Source organism: Hyperolius riggenbachi, chromosome 5 (genome assembly GCF_040937935.1).
Source record: "Hyperolius riggenbachi isolate aHypRig1 chromosome 5, aHypRig1.pri, whole genome shotgun sequence".
In the NCBI taxonomy this organism is placed as follows: domain Eukaryota; kingdom Metazoa; phylum Chordata; class Amphibia; order Anura; family Hyperoliidae; genus Hyperolius; species Hyperolius riggenbachi.
In genome coordinates, this window is record NC_090650.1 from 100140058 (window position 1) to 100159662 (window position 19605).

General features: G+C 41.8%; 2 protein-coding genes across 2 annotated transcripts in view; both read right to left on the reverse strand.

The window, feature by feature from the left end:
• HOXA3 (homeobox A3) overlaps positions 1-14565 on the reverse strand; it is a 29319-nt gene extending 14754 nt beyond the window's left edge. The window contains exon 1 of the mRNA XM_068236051.1: positions 14477-14565. The gene's annotated coding sequence lies outside the window, so the exon portion shown is untranslated. The remainder of the gene's footprint in view (positions 1-14476) is intronic.
• Positions 14566-15238: 673 nt separating this feature from the next.
• HOXA4 (homeobox A4) lies at positions 15239-17191 on the reverse strand. Its single transcript, XM_068236054.1, is given in 4 exon segments — positions 15239-16274; positions 16669-16698; positions 16701-16982; positions 16985-17191. Coding segments are annotated over 4 exon segments (759 nt in total). The 5' UTR covers positions 17115-17191; the 3' UTR covers positions 15239-15957.
• Between the last annotated feature and the right edge of the window lie 2414 nt (positions 17192-19605).

Genomic DNA, 19605 nt, shown 5'->3' on the forward strand with positions numbered 1-19605 from the left:
AGCCAATCTGCTTGAAGAATTTGGTGCTGGTGTTACTAGTAGTGAAATGTACACCAAGTTCACATATCTGTGTCTTGCAGAAATCGAACATGGAAGCGGCCTTTACTGGAATCGGCCCTGTGATGAATGGATGCGCCGGGAAGCTGTGACTGGGCTCGCTTCAGTTCTGCTTACTTTGGGGAATTTCTGGACTCCGTCCTGGCTTCAGTTTTCTCCACAATTCATCTAGTGACCCGCCGCAATCAGGACATATCGACTTTGGATTGCATGTTGCTGGTGTAAACTAACCAATCTATACTGAGGGGGTCCAGCTCAGCAATACAACTCCATACAGGCTAGCTGCTACTTGATTACACTATTTAGTGATCCAAAAGCTACAACAGTGCTAGAATTTATATAATCTCCTGCTCTGGTGTGTAAAATGTGCGCAGCTCTGAGCACGAGGCTGGCCGCACCACAAGTGCACAATAGGCTCTTTCTCTCTAACAAACTTCTGGCATGGCTGGGATAATGGGAGAGGGTTATGGCCAAAAGCATGATAAACGCTGTGCTCTGCTGTTCCTTGACAGCTTTCCAGCATCTCAGCCCTAATTTATTATCATTTAGACATACAGCCATACAATTATTTCTTAACACCATACTAGACTACTTATACATTCATATTGGGGAACACCTAGTTACAAACAATAAATACATACACATATTCTCCAATAACTACTTTTATAAGCGTATTTTACTAAAAGAGCTCCAAGTCTCCATCTGTTCGGTGGATTCTCATCTATACTGGAGTTTGGAAGAACCGAGACTCAGGTACAGCCTAAATAAAACGCAGCAGAACTGCCTTCAGAAGTGTATATTCCTAGCAGGTCTCCAGAAATTTATAGCCACGATTACTGGCAGGTGTGAACAAAGAGAATCAATAAACTTGTCAACGGGAGTACTTAAGAGTGTAATACTGCCGCGCGTGATGGGGTATTTTATGACTGCTTTAAATATCATTGAGGAAAGACAACAAAGCATTTGGGTAGCCGGTTTAAGCGAAAATGCAAAACTGGGTTTGTGTGAGTCAAGGTGACATCACACCGAGCGGGCGATGCTTGATCTAATCAAATGTGCTGCAAATGGGCGCACGAGTAAAAGTAGAATTATCTCAAACAAAGTAGCAAGATGCAAATACAAAACTTCCCTGGATGGTAAAATACACATCTGTGCTGCTGAGCAGCTCTAGGAAACGTCCTATTTTGGCCGTCAGCTTTGAGAGTAGCTTATAAATCAAGGCGCTGAGGCCTTTGTCCTGCGGAATTACTGAGAATACTTCACATGTCCTGGGCCTACTTAGATATCACGATTTCTTGAGTTACCTGCAAGGATTGGGTGTTTTGTGACACAAGATGAATAGTAACTATTCCAGCAACTTAAATATTTATAAGAAACATCCTTGTTTAGTGTTGACTGACTTTAAGGGACAGAGGAAGCAGATCATAAAATAAGTAAAATGCAAGTGTGACAACAATATACGCACATAATGCAAGTGTGACTACAATATATGCACATAATGCAAGTATGACTACAATATACGCACATAATGCAAGTATGACTACAATATACGCACACACTTATGTACAACCAAATATATAGAGAACAGGAAACAGTCTGATCCAGTACACGAAAGCTGCTTGCTGTGCTTTTGTATTGATAAATAATGAGAGAAAACAGTTAAATCAGGACTAAAGAAAGGGAGAAACGATCACATTCTGCTCTTTCTGCTACTTTTCTTGTTTTTGTTATATATATCCATGCTCCAGCTACAAACGTTCTATAGGAAGCCATATCCAATTCACTTTTCTCCTAAGTTTTCTTATAGCAGATAATTGTACATCTTCCTTATACTATAACTTTTCAGTGCTACAACACTAAAAAGTAGATGAAAAAGTACTGTCAGAATTATGCAGAGCATGCTTGCCGGGGGCTGAAAAGGCATGTTATTAATAAAATGTGAAAATATCATCTAGGAGAAAACTTAGGAGAAAAAGTGAATTGGATCTCAACCCACAGACCACAGCCCCCCCCCCCCCCCCCCCCCTCCCATCTATATTCCTCAGGCTGGGCTAATTTCTCTTTGAGTTAGCTTACAGGAGATTATTTTAGTTAGCTTATCAGTGAGATAGCCTTTCCTCTCACGACAAGCTCAAAAGTACTCAAAACCAATTTTCAAAATCTGTGAGCTTGATATTATCTTTCTAGGATAGTTTGTACAACTTTTCTTTTCCTTGCTAGGTAGTGAAGATGTATTTTAGATAAGGGGAGAAAACATCTCTTGAGATAAAACTCAAGAGAAAGGTTCAATGAATCCGGCCCCGGAGTGTGTGTCTCTCCTCCCCCCCCCCCCCACCCCCCCCCCCCCCCCCCCCCCCACCCCCCCCCCCCCCCCCCCTCTCTCTCTGAACCTCTGTTTCTCTCTAATCCATCCACTCCTCCACAGCATATACACAGACTTCAAAATATGCCTAAAGATCTCATGGTGGTGTGGTGCTCACTTTTGTGGGTGAGAAGATCAAGCTGTCCCTTTTATGCAAAATAACAGAGTTTTATAGCTGCTGGTTTGTTAGTTTAGTCTACAGGAGTCTGAAGGAGCCCTCATCATAGCAACTGAAAGTGTGGTGGTAAAAAGAAAAGCAATGTTTTAGGCTAACAATGTTATGAAGGATAAAGTTATTTATAAATAGAATCTATCTATCTATCTATCTATCTATCTATCTATCTATCTATCTATCTATCTATCTATCTATCTATACAGTGAAGCAAAGAACATTATAAAGTAAATCCTCTCACATTGAAACCATAGCAGCAAATATATTTATAGATATGTACACAAGAATTTCAACAAGCCAATCTCACAGTTACGACTAAAATGTGAAGTTTTCACCATTAAAGAAAATAGGAAATTTAGTGGCCATCTATCACTAGATAACGTCAGCTATATTTTTCGCTACAATCAATACTAAGCAGACAACAGATTGCTAAAACTGAGATCATATGACTACATGGCAAAGGAAAAAAAAGTTTTTTATGTATTTTACAGAATTTAGCAAATTCAGTTCAAGAATAGCCTCAAAGTAAAATATTAAAATACAACGCGGGTACACATATGAAGGAATAATGTGACCTCGCCATTTTGCCATCACCAGCAACATGGCTGGATCGTGTGGCAACTCAGCACGCATAGAGTATACACATATCACAGATACACACACGCATAGTGTATACACACAGATCACAGATCAACACACATAGAGTATGCACACAGATCACAGATCAGCACGCAGAGAGTACACACAGATCACAGATCAACACGCAGAGAGTATACACAGATCACAGATCAACACGCATAGAGTATACACACAGATCACAGATCAGCACGCAGAGAGTACACACAGATCACAGATCAACACACATAGAGTATATACACAGATCACAGATCAACACGCATAGAGTATACACACAGATCACAGATCAGCACGCAGAGAGTACACACAGATCACAGATCAACACACATAGAGTATATACACAGATCACAGATCAACACGCATAGAGTATGCACACAGATCACAGATCAGCACGCAGAGAGTACACACATATCACAGATCAGCACGCAGAGAGTATACACAGATCACAGATCAACACGCATAGAGTATGCACACAGATCACAGATCAACACGCATAGAGTACACACAGCACTGCTGCTAGTAGCATTCACAATGCAAAAGATATAACTGCTATTTTCCACGTGTAGAATGCACGCGAAATAAAGGAAATAACTACTGACAGCTGCCAGTCATGTGCTGGCTGAAGAAATACAGCAATTCTCTGATAATGGCAATAAAAGTCATTTTATGGCAATGGCATGATCATTACTCTTCAAATGCTATTCATAGAGGAGGGATAATTTCATACATAAATCCCAAAGACTAATGAATCGTTCAGAGACGTCCTCCACCGCTCACTGCCTCTCCGTTGCTAACCAGATTGTCACCCCTACACTTGAGATGTACTGACTTTGTAACACTAGAGACAATAACAAGCCCACCACCACCCAGGTATGTGTAACTAGATAAGTCGTCCACATGGCTGTGAGGAATGCACTTGGCCACTGATAAGACCCACAGATGACCCGTTCCTGCAGCAAACACCCCTCACCGACCCTCAGTAAGAATGTACTAGTCTGAGAATATAGCAGAGCCTACACAAATACAGCACTGCACAATATAATACTCACTGCTGAAAAGGTGAGTCCTTGTTCTGGCCACACTCTACCTCGGTCCTGGTGCGTCTCTTTTTTTTCTATTAGCTGCCTATGATCACTGGGATAAGACAAATCCCACTCAAGAACTGAACTAATCACTACAAGAGATCTCCTGGTATCTGAATTATTTAGGTAACCACGTGAACAGAAGTAAGTGCAGCACATGCCAGAAAACTGAAAGAGCCAACACCTACAGGCCTGACCCCATGCCGCACACACAATGCATGTCCTTCTATATCAACGGTCTTCACATTGCCATGTTCAAGAAACCATGGATAAAAAAACAAAAGTACATAAAATGTATAAGAGCAGTAATGAGTGAAAAAAAAATCACTCAATAAGTGAATTAAGTACACCAGGGAGTGTAAGCCTGGGCAAGCAAATCACCAAATAGTTCATATAGCTGCTGGCTAAAAGGGTCTACTGCTAGTACCTTTATTTTGCAAGTCCCAACTTCCGTTTCCTGTGTTAGGTTAATTAGCCCTATTGGTGGAGTTTTTTTTTCTAGTTTTAACTAGTGGTTGAGTGTGAGGAACTACTGGTCTCAGCTTGTCTGGAAGATCTACTAAAGGTGCCCATACACTCGTCAGATTGGCAGCAGATAGATAAGAAATGCATCTGATGATCTATCTGATGTGTTTTTAGAACATTTTTTTACCAGGATAGAATTCCAATAGATTTCAGTTTGAAATCTATTGAAATTCGATCTGATGGCATTTTTTTGCCATCAGATTTCCATTAGGGCCAATGCAAAATGATAAGCAATCTCATCAGATCGACCTAGATTTTCCACCCTGCCAGTTCGATGGAAATCCATCGAAATCGATCGAAATCGGCCGTCGATCGGTCGATTGGCCAACTGATTTGCAATCGATCGGTCAGCCAGAAAATCGGCTGAGTGTATGGGCCCCTTTAAGGTGGCCATACACTTATAGATCTTCAGCAGATTTGACCATCAGATAGATTTCTGTCAGATGCCTTTCAAGTCGAATCTGACTGGAATCTATCTGATGTGTGCCACACACTAAAGGGGCCCATACACTCAGCCGATTTTCTGGCCGACCGATCGATCCCGATCGATTGCAAATCGGTTGGCCAATTGACCAATCGATGGCCGATTTCGATGGATTTCGATGGATTTCCATCGAACTGGCAGGGTGGAAAATTTAGGTCAATCTGATGAGATTGCTTATCATTTTGCATTGGCCTTAATGGAAATTTGATGGCAAAAAAATGCCATCAGATCGAATTTCAATAGATTTCAAACTGAAATCTATTGGAATTCTATCCTGGTAAAAAATGTTCTAAAAACGCATCAGATAGGTCATCAGATGCATTTCTTATCCATCTGCTGCCAATCTGACGAGTGTATGGGCACCTTAATGCCTAGTACACACCATACAATCTGCTGTAAGATGTTTCTGTTAGATTTTCTGTAATAAGATTATTTTTTGTAAAGTACTGGTATAGACTAGTCATTATCTCTAGTGCATTGTCTTCTGGTTATCTCCTGCTGAGTAGAACAATGCTTAATTGCTAGGCAGATAGATGGTTGGTTAATTTCCAACATGTTGGAATTTATCTATCTGGCAGGTAAATCTTACAGCAAATTGTATGGTGTGTACTAGGAATAAGAACAGATTTCCAATAGATTTTAGAATGAAATAGATTTTAGACTGAAATTTATTGGAGATCTATTGAAATAGATCTAAATGCATTATTGGACCATTAGATCCAATGCAACTCCATAGGCCATCGATCTGCTGCCAGCAGCAGATCGACCTAGATTTTCCATCCAGTCAGATAGATCAAATCGATCAAAATCGGCTGTAAATCAAATGATCGGCTGATTTGATAGAATCGATTTCCGTTCAATGGCTGAAATCGACCAGTGTATGGACCCCTCAAGAAGTAAAGTTACAGGGCCTTGTTCTAGGGTAAAGTGGGGATGAGGTGTGCAGGTAGAAGCAGCAGAGGAGGGGGATCTGAAAGTCTCCCAGCAGACCCCAATGTGAATACAGGTTTTAATATCCCTGGTCCTTAAAGTAACAAATAAAGAGAAATCATCTTCCTACCATGCAAGTCTCTAGTGACCCAGATAGGAATTTAGGTTATCAAATGCTTTAGCTGCCAGTTAAGTAACCTGCTGACATTTATTCAATCATCAGTTGCTGGTTTTGATGGACTCATTGTCTTTCCATTCCTGGATCAGGGCTGGTGCACACCGAGCGGGTTTTTTGGCATTTTTGCAGCTGCTTGCGGCTGCAGATACGCTTGGTCAATGTATCTCAATGGGGTGGTTCACACCAGAGCGGGAGGCGTTTTGCTGAGACGCATACTCCCGGGGTGAGGCATTTTTTGGATTGCGGAGGCGTTTCGGCCTCCAACGTAAAGTATAGGAAAAACGCAAACCGCTGTGAAAAACGGAAGTTCAGAGCGGTTTTGCAGGCGTTTTTGTTACAGAAGCTGTTCAGTAACAGCTTTACTGAAACAATATATGACATCTACTACACCAAAAACGCTTCCCAAAACCGCAAAATGCTAGCTGAAATGCTACAGAAAAATAAGAAAAAGCGTTTCAAAATCTGCTAGCATTTTGCGGATCTGCTAGCGTGTTTTGGTGTGCACCAGGCCTAAGGGCTCGTTCAGACTATACGCGCTGCCGTGCGCATTTTGGCAGCGCGTATAGTGTGCGACACGCAAGAACAGTAGAAGGGCATAGACAGCCCTTCCACCGTTCCCATCATATGCGCTGCGTGGCAGCGCGATTGCGCTATCGCGTACTGCACGCATTTTTGTGAATCGCAGCGCAGATCCCATTCATTGTAATGAATGGGATCTGCAGCGCAGCGCATAGGAGCGCAGATGGCGTGCGATTGGACGCGTTGCGTTTCGATCGCACAGCCATCTGCGCTAAATGATGTGAACGAGGCCTAAGTGAGAGTTTTCAGGTTACGAGGTATTTCCCACTCATCCCTACTAATAAATCCATGAAAAAAGTCCATATCTTATACATGATTTCAGCATTAACTGTAACATCAACAACACATCATCATTGTCTCAGAAATTACATCACACCAGTTTTCTTCCACCTGGCTCAGATACCTTATGTGAAGCAAAAGTCCTCCTACCATGCAAATCTGACCTATCAGAGAAGAAATGAGCCTAGCAGAAGCACCAGCCACCAGTCCAGTCCAAGCCAATCAATTAGCTGGCAGCTGGCTTATTAACCTAGAAGGTTTGATAGACTTAATTTAAAGCAGATTTGTGTGTTATTATTATTATTTATTTATTTTGCTCTTCAGTACTAGCTGTAATGAAACAAACAACTTCACAATGGGCTCGGAGAGAGTCTGCAGAGTAAAGACAGAGAGTCTTCAGAGTAAAGACAGTATGGTTCTGATCCAGTTCTTAAACATGCCTGAAGAAGAAACTTAAAGTTTCGAAAGCTTGCAGAGAAATCTTTTACAGTTAGTCATTAAAGGTATCACCGAAACAACTTTTGTTGTTGGGTCTTTGGATTCAGAGTAAAGAGTCAATCAAAAACATGTCATCCTCCATATCTTCACTCAGCCTCTTAATGGGTGTTCAGATGTGGATTTGACACTGCTGGTTAAGGTCCGTACACACGCCGGACTGGAGGCAACGACGTCGTCGTCGTTGCCTCCAGTCCGGCGTGTGTACGGACCTTTACTCAGCAGCCTTGTTCAAATGAAATATTACAGTGGTTTTCTTCATTTTAAGCCAGTTTGGGAAAAGAAAAACAAGGATAGGGGAAGATGGGTCAGGGATGTGGAAAAAATATGTATTGCTGGAGCTAACTTATTGCCACGGTATTATTATAGACTGTGCCCTACCATTACTTAGAATATGTTCAAGTGTCAGAAGCCATGCAAAACTCACCAGTGTGGCCTCTAACCCTCCACACCAGTTAACTTTAATAACACCGACTGTTTCAACAGTTTCATTTTTACACGAGACATTCAGTCCATTTAATTTGGGTATACAGGACATGTATAAACACTTCAAGGGGCTACAGGCACATGAATCCTAGCTTCTGATTGCCACTATTATGGATTATATGTGTACAACCCAGGCTTCCAGTCAGAAGAAACTCCGTGTGTGTGTGTGTGTGTGTGTGAGAGAGAGAGAGAGAGAGAGGAAGAATAGTTTTTGCATTATTTATAAAGCTGCCAATATCTACAGTGTTATGAAATGATCTATGTGGAGAGGTGGAGCATCATCATATTACTAGTTTATATTTTACCTATAGGGGCCTACTTTACTACCTTCGGCTCCACACTATAGGGAGATAGGAGGTAAAAACGAGACTTTATGGATGGGTAAAATGTGAGCTGGAGGCAGGCAGGAAGAAAGGATGAGAGAAGTGGCATTAATGCAGCCAGGAGGGAGATAAACTGAAATATAAAAAGTTTGTGTTTTGGGGGGGTGGGGGGGGGTGGCGGTGGGTGATTTCACTGTGACATTTTCGCCTGCAAAAAATCATAAGATTTTTTTCTGCTTGGTGAAAATTCTCATGTAAATTTGTACGTTTCATACAACTTTTCGTACGCGAATTAGATAAATATAACATAATCTGCCTAGTAACAGCTAAGTCTATGACTGCTTACTACTTCCTGTAGCCATGGATCTAATGCAAGTTTTCTTGCAAATAGCGCATTGCGATGTGTTACCTATACATAGCATTGTATGTGAATCATACATGATGTCCAAAAAATTGATGCAGGACCTCAGATTTTTTCACGCGTATGAACGTGGACGGTAAAAAATTTGCATTGAATGGAAACAGCCCCATTCACTACCATTAGTTGCCAAATCTATGCAAATTTTCTGAGAGAAAAATCTGACTCAAAATACACAAATGGAAACCTAGCTTTAAATATGACTGTGAAAATACAGAAGAGAACATAACAAGAAAAAGGAGGGAAATACTGGCAGTACCAGTTATGGAAAAGGGAGTAAGGGCAGTTATGTGAGAGGGTAGAAGAGTTAAAGGGAACCTGAAGTGAGAGGAAAAAGGAGGCTGCCATATTTATTTCCTTTTAAACAATTCTGCTGATCATTCTGGCATCAGCAATGTCTGAATCACACACCTAAAACAAGCATGCAGCTAATTTTGGCACTTTTTTTGTCAGAAACATCTGATGTGCATGCTTGTTCCGGATCTATAGCCAAAAGTATTAGAGGTAGTGGATCAGCAGGACAGCCAGGTAACTGGTATTGTTTAAAATGAAATATATATGTCAGCCTCCAAATCCCCCTCAGTTCAGGTGTCCTTCAATGCCTGGTACACACCATAAAATTTCCCATCATATCAACAGGTCAAAATCATAAATTCTGACAGGTCCGATCTGATTTCTAGTTGTATTTCTGATTGATTTTGTACAGAATTGATCAGAAAGCTGATCAGAAAAATCATTGGAAAACAGATTGGCCCTGTTGGAAATTATAGTTTTAACCTCTGATGCACACTATGCATGTCGATCTGACATACATGGTGCGCACCAGGCATTAGAATTAACAACCAATATACACTTTCAAGTTGAAGAGGGGGAGGGGGGTTCATGAATGTCTACAGAGGGTATGCTGTTTGGGGTTCTAGAGAGTACATGTAAGGAGGTGGTGTGGAATAAGTGTCGGGTTGGGGGGGCCTTGGGGCTAGGCTGGAGCCTACAGACAACATATAGTGTATGGGTGGAGAGGAGAGAGAAAGTGTCTAGAGTGTGCACAGCAAAAGAAGCAAAATGTCCACCAGCACTCACACGCAGACTGGTACAGCCTAAAATATGGATAATGGTACCTCACTGTGCTCACAGTCTTTAGACAGTCATAATAGGGAATGAAGAAGAAAAGTGCTGGGCACCATCTGGTACATAACAGTAAACAACAAAGGAAAGTAAAGGGGCAGCCTTAGCCTAGATCTTTGTGCCTATGAAGAAGCTGGGTAACCAGCGAAACTGCTGTTAGGCCACCCTTTTACTTTCCATTGTTGTTTACTGTTATGTACTGGCACACTGGTGCCCAGCGCTTTTCTTCTTCAATTCCTAAAGTGTCTAGAGTGTGTATGAGGTGTGCTGTATCTGATGGTGGTCATGGTGTTGGTGGTGTGTGTGTTGTGGGGTTCTAAGTGTATGTGTTGGGGTGTATGTGAAGATGATCGTGGTTGTAGTGGTGTGGGAGAGGGGGTGTCTGAGTGTTTATAGAGTGTATGTGGTCAAGGTGGGGTGAAGGGAGGGAGTTTTTACAGAGTATATGTGGTGGGGTGTATGTGAAGGTGGTCGTGGTTGTGGTGGTGGGGTAGAGGGGTGTCTGAGAGTTTATAGAGTGTATGTGGTCAAGGTGGGCTGAAAGGAGGGAGTTTTTACAGAGTATATGTGGTGGGGTGTATATGTTGCTGGTGGTAGTGGTGGTGGAGTTTCTTAGACTTTACAGAGTGTGTGTTATGAGTTGCATGTGATGGTGGACATTGTAGTGGGGAGGGGGGCAGAGCCAGATGATCATCCACAACGCAACCCTAGAGCCTGGAGACAGTCTAAGGGCCTGGTGGATGCTAGCCTCCACTACATTTTACTAAAGCAGCCAGGTGATTATATGAGCAGTGGGCAAAAACTGCAAACCTGCCTAGGGCCCCATTTCCTCTTATTCCATTTCTGGTGTGTGTGTGTGGGGGGGGGGGGGGATCTGAGTATTTACAAAGAGTATGTGTTGGGGTGTCTGTGATGATGGACGCTATGTTGGGGTGTGGGGTGTGGGGGAAGAGGGGGGCATCTGAGTGGCTTACACAGTGTATTTTGTGGGATGTGAGGGATGGTGGTGGAGGTGTCTGAGTGTTTGTATATGATGGAGTATGTGATGTTGGTCATGGGGCGTAGGGGGGGGGGGGTTGTTTACAGAAACTATTTGTACGAGGAATGATGTATGTGGTGCTGGTGGTGGGAAATCTGGGGGGGGTTACAGAAAATTTGTAGTGGTGTGTATGTGATGGTGTGAGGTGGGGGGCGGATGGTGGGGGAAAGGCTGGGGCAGAATCCGATAATTAAATAGTGAGAAGACAAGAAGGTGTAATGCTGGGGAATAAACAGTTCGTTTCTGCCGTGCGTTTCTCCTCTCGATCGTTGTTGCAGCTCGATTCTGCAGTCGATTCTCTTATCTTCCGCTTGTTTTTCTTATCTTTTTCCATTCACTTCTATCAGAAATCAAGCGGCGAAAGGATTGATAGGGAGATCGGACATGTCAAAAATTATCTATCGAACATCTAATCGCCGCAAAAAGGAAAAGTGTATTCCCAGCATAATGCCTGGTACACACCATGCAATTTCCCATCAGATAGACAGGCTGAAACGATTATGTCTGACAGGTCTGAGCTGATTTCTGATTGTTTGTCTTATCGATTTTGTGTAGAAGCAGTTGGAAAATCGATCAGAAAAATGATCAGACATCAGATCTAACCTGTCCAGGATAATCGACCCGTCTGTCTGATGGGAAATTGCATGGTGTGTACCATTCATAGGAAAAGACAAGGACATAACAAGAAAGAAAGATAGAATGTTACAAAAAAATAAGGATAGTGAAGAAGAGAAACTAGTAAACAGATGAAAGCAAGAGGCCTGACTTATTAACACAGGTCAGGGGTATGGCCCACTAGAGGGACCACCTCCAATTGCTGGTGATTCCAAAAGCTCTATGGTACGAAAGTCAATGGAAGCAAATTCACAGGAATGACTGTGATCAGAGAACTTGCAATTGTGGGTCCTGCAGCATACTTGGAGTGATGGCATTCCAATGTAAAATGCTGCAAAATTGCTTTGAAATTATCGATTTTGCAATAATTTTACTACCTAAACCACTAAAGAAAAGAATCTATTGCAATCACTACAACTAAAATAAAATCACTACAAAAAATTATGCAAATTGCACCGAAAATCACTGTGCAAAATGCTAGCAAAAAGCTTCGAGTGATTGCAATCTGTAGTGGCAACCTAGCCTCACGCGGGCTTTTGTTCACTACAACTACCAATCAGGATCAAGATGGTTGTGTAAACATGGTGAAAAATGAAAAGTGTAATGCTGGGCATAGACGGTACGTTTTTTTTCTATCAATCAAGCCGCTGATGGCTCGATTGATAATTTCCGACGTGTCTGATCACCGCATGGATCGATACCCAGCTCGATCCCCGTGGGCGGACAATGGGCAAAAACGAAGCGCTGATAAGGACGTGCCCGCGGAGACAAGCAGGAATCGATCCGCATGGACGAGCGGTGACGCGCCGGCTCGATTCTGCCGCATAAATGTACCGTCTAGGCCCAGCATAAAATTGGCCAAGAATAATGCCTCAGTACGTGTATCTTTGCCAGAATAATAGGGGGGACTGATGGAAAATGACAGGGGAGAGAGAGAGAGAGAGAGAGAGAGAGAGAGAGAGAGAGAGAGAGAGAGAGAGTGCGTGCGTGTTTGTGTGTGTGTGTAGGGGGGGGGGGGTAAAAGAAAGAGAGAGTAGAATGTGAGACATAGACCAAGTGAAAATAAGAGACATACATACTAAGGGAAAGTTTAGACTGGGACTGATAAAGACAGGGAGTGCAGAGACAAGACAGTGGGATAAATGTGAGGGATACAGATGAAGTTGGGGGAGGGGCAATAACAGCCGTTTACATGCATTGATGTTAGTATGAGGGGGTTTTGAATACTATGAACATATTGTGTAGGTAAACTCTCATACTACCTCCTTTTTGTATGAGAGTTTGCCTACACAAAATGTTCATGGAATTCAAAAACGATTGTCCCTCATACTAAAATAATCAATAAATACATGGAAGTTGTAAAATTGGCCAACCAAAAATTGGATGTGTGTATGCACCCTAGAGTGAGAGGCAGACTGAGAGGGAGGAAGAAAAGGAGTGGGGCAGATCTAAAGACTGAAGTGGGGGGAGTCAAAGACAAAGACACAGAGTAGATTCAGAGAAATATAGACAGAGAGAAAAACAGAAAAACAGAAGAAGAAAAAGAGAAATGGGGTCAGACACAGACTACGTTAAGAGAGAAACAGGGAGATGTACGCGTGTGTGTGTGGGGGGGGGGGGGGGGGGGGTTAGAGAGACAATAGACAGTAGGAGAGGGGGAGAGAGGGAGAAGGAGAGATTAAGAAATATCACTAAGAGGTAAACTAATAAACTACTCCGAAAGGGGGAGGGATATATTTTATATTTGGTACAATGTTTAAGCACTATTTTAAAACACACATTGAGGCCATCAATGCAACACAGAGAACAGAGAGAGCCTCTTGAACATCTGGGTAGAATATTCCTGAACATTATAAATGGTGTTTCCACATACATTAGAAAAGAGCTCCTGGCTCCAAAGCCCCATTGTATGAGGAGAATTCTCCACCTTTCATCCTGCCACATTAATAATACGCAGTGAACCCGTGTCCCATTTTGTGCATTCAGCTAAATGAAAACCAATCACACAGGCAGAGCAATAAAACTCTACCTAGAGCTATCTGCTATCTCTGGCTCCTTCTGAAGTATCTCATTTCTAAGCACACTACAAAAAAAAACATAAAAACATGCTTAATTTCAACTGTAATAATCCACAAACAGCTCTGCATTCAGCGTACAAGGAAATGTTAGGAATTTAGGGGCAGCCATGCCTCTGGTGCATAACAGAGGCAGGAAGCGATCGGCTACAACCACTAGAGCCATAGATATACGTGTATATATCTATAGATACAGATATAGATATATAATTTATTTTTCCTCCAAAAATTATCAACCCAACAGCAGCAGCACACAGATTTGCACAAACAGGGTGGCTCATTTTACACGGAATTCAATACAAAAGGTCAAGGGTTTGAAGGCCAGCTTGCATCTCTCCCTCTCTCACAAGAGAAAAAAAAAGTTGAATCCGTGTCCTCTGTGTGAACTCTGGTTCCCTTAGCAAAGGGCAGACAATGTGACAAGGCGCATAGCAAAACAAAATAACAATATCTAAGAAACGTCTAAATTCTTAGATACTTCTTAGATAAGGATATATATATATATATATATATATATATATATATATATATATATATATATATATATATATATCTACAGGAATAAATTGCATGGCAAGGCAAGCAAAGCAAGCACATAAATAAAAGTATAAAGTACCTTTAGAGGTGTGGATGGTGTCCTCTCTACCCTGCCTCAATGTTGTATTTGGCCGCATGTAATTGTTTGATTGGGCAGTCCTGCAGGGAGAGATCACAGCCGCATTGCTATCATATCTTGTGTGCAGATTTTATGTCCACATCAACTCTTCCAGCCTGTTTGTTGAAATACAAATAAGCAATTATCACATGCTCGCTGTTTATACTGTATAGCTATCTGATTAGAACAAGAAAAAAATACTTTAGATGTAACCAGGCAGTAACAAAACAAGCACATTGCAGTAAAGTGTAAACAGTAGGTTTAGGTCTTACCATGAAAGTGAAAGGAGAATGACTCAGCCATGTCAAGCATATGGCAAGTCCTACCAGCAGTGCAAACATTTGTTTCATCATTGCCCTATCTAGTTTATATACTCATTTCATTAGTATATATATATATATATATATATATATATATATATATATAATAATATATATATATATATATATATATATATATATATATATATATCAGGAAGGACAATCACCCACTTACATTAGTGTACATGAATACACTCATATGATATATATCATTGATACATTTGCCATCTTTGTTCACACATCTTCTGCATCATGCAGATTATGTATATTGGATTTGGGTTAATAAAGCAATTTGGTCATACGTCATGTCTCTCTTTACCATCCTGATCTTTAGGGGTAGTCTTGAGTAGAAACCTATCTGCAGATACCCCTACATCTTTTAGCAAATATTGCCAGGAAACGGTTATTTGATGTATTCGAAAACTTTAATTTTTTTCACAGAAGAATCTTCGAGGTTAGCACCACAATAATACAGCACAACATCCACAATATATAAATTGTAAGACTGTATCTACACCCTCTCGTCGCCGTCAAGGCGATCAAAGGCCTTCTACAGCAAACGCTAACAACAAGGGACGTGTCAAACACACACTGATCTCAAGCAACGACCTAAGCAGGGAAACAGTTATTTCTTGAGTCTACACAAACGCTATTTGTCCGCCAGTATTTACAGATCCTCCTCGCTTAGTTCCTCGAGCTTTGGATGCAGTTAAATAAAACAAGTTACAACGTTTGGTTCTTCTTAAATACCCACGAGCTATATGTATATGTGTAAATACAATGGATGGTCCATACCTTTTATACCACAAACTATCCCATAAATGCATCTGTGGTAGGCGTATCTCGTATATAAAATTAGGTTGCTACTTATGTAGACACTTAGCTATATGTAAATATTCATATACACATATACCCCCACAGTTATTTTATAAGTATGCAGTCAAATACATAAATAAACAACAAAAAAAGAGTCTCCATGGAATTCCTTGGTTGTGTGGACAGTTGTCTTGGTTTGGTCAGGCAGTTTGTATCCAGCAACAGCAAATATTTGTGTTTTTATTATGGTTTCCATAGTCATTTGGTCCAAATGATTACTAGCCATTGGAGCAAAGCAAGCAAAACTTATAGTAATGGGGTGGTTGACCCGTCTGTGTGCGGATGGTGACCCTGTACTTTTGACTGCTGGCTGGAGGCTGATGAGTTTGCAGAGCGTATCTTAGTATTGGGCAGTTTGTGGTCCTTCTTCCACTTCATCCTCCTGTTCTGGAACCAGATCTTGACCTGACGTTCGGAAAGACATAACGTGTGCGCTATCTCTATTCTCCTGCGCCTGGTCAGGTAACGGTTAAAGTGGAATTCCTTTTCCAATTCTAGGACTTGTTGTCTGGTGTAGGCAGTTCGAGACCTTTTGGGTTCCCCTCCAGTGTAATTTGGGTTAACTGGGCACACAGAGAGAAAAAAAAGCAATGGAACAAAACCATTAGATCATGCCTTGTAAACCATTGTCATAAAATATAGAAAATGATAATAATAATAATGATGGGGGGGAAAAGTTTGTGAGGCTACTGACAATACACCAAACAATGGCATGCCATAAAATATGGTGATGGGGGATGGGGGAGAGAAAGGCATCAATGGCGTATGGCCCAGAGTCAATAGCAGGGCAATTACATTTATGGGATCTGTAATTACTTTCTAAACAGATTGACTCCAATAAATCCTCAGTTAAGAGCCACTGATACTGGGAAGGGTGGCTTTTCTCCTCCTTGGCCATAGACAACCCAAGTGACCCCACAGCAGGCTGCTTGCTGCTAATCTGAGGCTGCCACTTACCTGTGTTGCAATGGATTTTCTTCATCCAAGATAGACCACGGGTTCTTTGCATTTCAGCCCAGCAGCAGCAGCAGTAGCAGCAGTATTTTTCTCAGTATGGATGCTGTCATTGGACACTCCTATAGGCTCACAGTGATGTGGTGGCTGCCTGAGGACGTGGCTTTGGAGAAGTTGCTGAGATTGGCTGTGTCCTTTACCAGATAGTCCATCCTGGGCGACCCCGGCGTCATGGCTTGCTGTGATGTGGCTGTATCCATAGGTGGCTTCGGGATAGCTGCCCGGACCCTGGTAGAGAGCCTCGGGAGGAGCCTCGTACCCGGTTCCCTCGGCCGCTCGTAGTATTCAGGCGACTGGTTGTGCAAGTAGTTATTTTGGGCATACTCCTCGCAGGGTGGGAATTTGGGCTCGATGTAGTTGGAGTTTATCAAAAACGAACTCATGGCCATTAATTTGTGGAAGTGCAACAAAAAAATACTAATTTTTCTCGCGTTGTCGTTTTTCTGTTCTCCACTAAACCCTCCTCCTGCCTGTCAAGTGTGCAAAGTTAGCAGACCACGTGACCCGGCCAGCCAATCCCAGGCCTCCCCTGGACCCCGGATAAGGAAACACAAGGATGATAAAATGCTTTGCTAGTCAAGCCTTATATACTTAACTGGAGCTGTAAGATCATCAGACTAAAATCTCTGCCAGATATACAGAGGACAGCTAAAGGGGATCAATACACAACATAATGCCATGAGCTAGAGCCTATAGTAATAACTAGAAGGCAGTAAGATCAGTATTGCTCGTCTCTGACTCCTCAGCTGTGCCCCCTCACACCTAGGACTATGGGTTTCATTCATCTGGAGGAAGCCTCTGCAATGTAATACTGTATGTAATCCTATATGTAGTATGTACTTAAGTCATCTTATAATCCTGCTTCATAACTGAAAGGGTGACGTCTGGACTGCTAATCTTTCCTCTGCTGCTTGGTGGTCGATACTGTATAGGACGACCTATAGGCTAGCTAGCCTATAGACAGCCAGTTAGTGTAGGAAGGGGGCATCATCTATATAAATCCAGGGGTAGTTATCTGCAAGCCAGTTAACTGACCAATAATCTCCAGACATATAATTGACCTGATCTACAAACACTAACCATTTACATATAGGTTGATTATTGCTGTCAGATGACTGTAGCCGGTAAGAGAGTCCTTTCTCCTAGTACAGGACATGTTACACTGTGGGTTTAGGATTATAGGTAGGACAGGAAGGATAAAGATGAAATTTATTGGCAAATACACCTTTAATAACAACTTATGCAGTACCCAGATAGCAGCTGACTGGCGAGACGTATTAGCTATATCGCTTATGTCAATGTTAATATTGGCATCACCTAAGTCTGGTAAACAGACACTCCAGAAGTCTGTAGGCTGAACGTCCATGTTAACCGTCTCTTCAGCACCCAAACTGCAAGATAGCACAAAAAAAAAAACAGCCTTGCCTGGCCTTGTAATAAAGTACAGAATTAGTTATCTGATTTTTTTTCCTTCTAAGGGGTGTGTGTGCTTAGGATCAAAAGGAGACCTAGAAGATACATTCCACATGTTGCTAGTGGGCAGGGATAGAACTAGCATGAGGCAGAGAATATAGAGATATCATGTATGACACTGTTTTGAACAGCTGTGGGATCTTAATATTGATCGTTTTCATAATGCATTATCCGGCTTGTATTGCTTGCTTTAGTTTCTGGGCTGAATTGAATGAATTTCTGGAGAGAGAGAGAGAGAGAGAGAGAGAGAGGAGAGAGAGAGAGAGAGAGAGAGAGAGAGAGAGAGAGAGAGAGAGAGAGAGGAGAGAGAGAGAGAGGAGAGAGAGAGAGAGAGAGAGAGAGAGAGAGAGAGAGAGAGAGAGAGAGAGAGAAGAGAGAGAGGAGAGAGAGAGAGAGAGAGAGAGAGAGAGAGAGAGAGAGAGAGAGAGAGAGAGAGAGAGAGAGAGAGAGAGAGAGAGAGAGAGAGGAGAGAGAGAGAGAGAGAGAGAGGAGAGAGAGAGAGAGAGGAGAGAGAGAGTGTGTGTGTGTGTGTGTTAGATACATAGTTAGGAATGCAAATGCAAGCATGCACAAACACACACCAGCATGTTGTGTACGTGCATACACAGACCTGTAATGATATGTGGTAACAGCTTTTTTTATATGGGAGTGAGGCAATCTACTAGAGCTCCATTTGCAAGGTGGAGTAATCTCAAAGGACTGCATGTGCCCCAAATATACCTTTTAGAGTGTTTGCCACATGACTGTATACCTTCTCTTAAGCACCATTTTTGTTAGACTTTGAACTCTGCTATATTTAGATCCATTTGGACATCTACAGGCCACAAAAGGAGGCATTTACCTTGTTACGTGAAGCATCAACAGAGCAGATGGTGTATTTTCATTCATTAGCATCCTGTACTAGGCGGTTGTTGAGCGTCAGAAGTAGCCTAAAACTCTCCCTAATGTCATGCACTCTGTTCTGTGTACATGAAACATATTGTAAACTGAACAATTAATAGCAGTACATTTTTGTCTGCGAGGACATGGGCGACTTTTTATTAAACTATTATAACATTTAAGTTAAATTGATCATTTGTTTTCAACTATCTTGTTAGGAAAAACATTTGGAAATGGAAAGGTAAAATGCACCTATAGGAGTGTAATACACTTGGATGCAGTACAGATCTGTGCACTACTGTAGGTGCTCTAAATCCTTCAGTTCACCATGCAATAATCAGTCTATGCTACCTGTGTATGCCTATTTAATATATACACTTACACATAACCATGGACACCATGCAGCTTTATGTACAACATACTATATAGCTTTCTATACGGAATTGTATAACAACACATGCCTAGGTTGCCACAACGTTTGCAAAGGACACTATTTCTCGTTCAGTGAGTATAAACCAATGCTGCTGT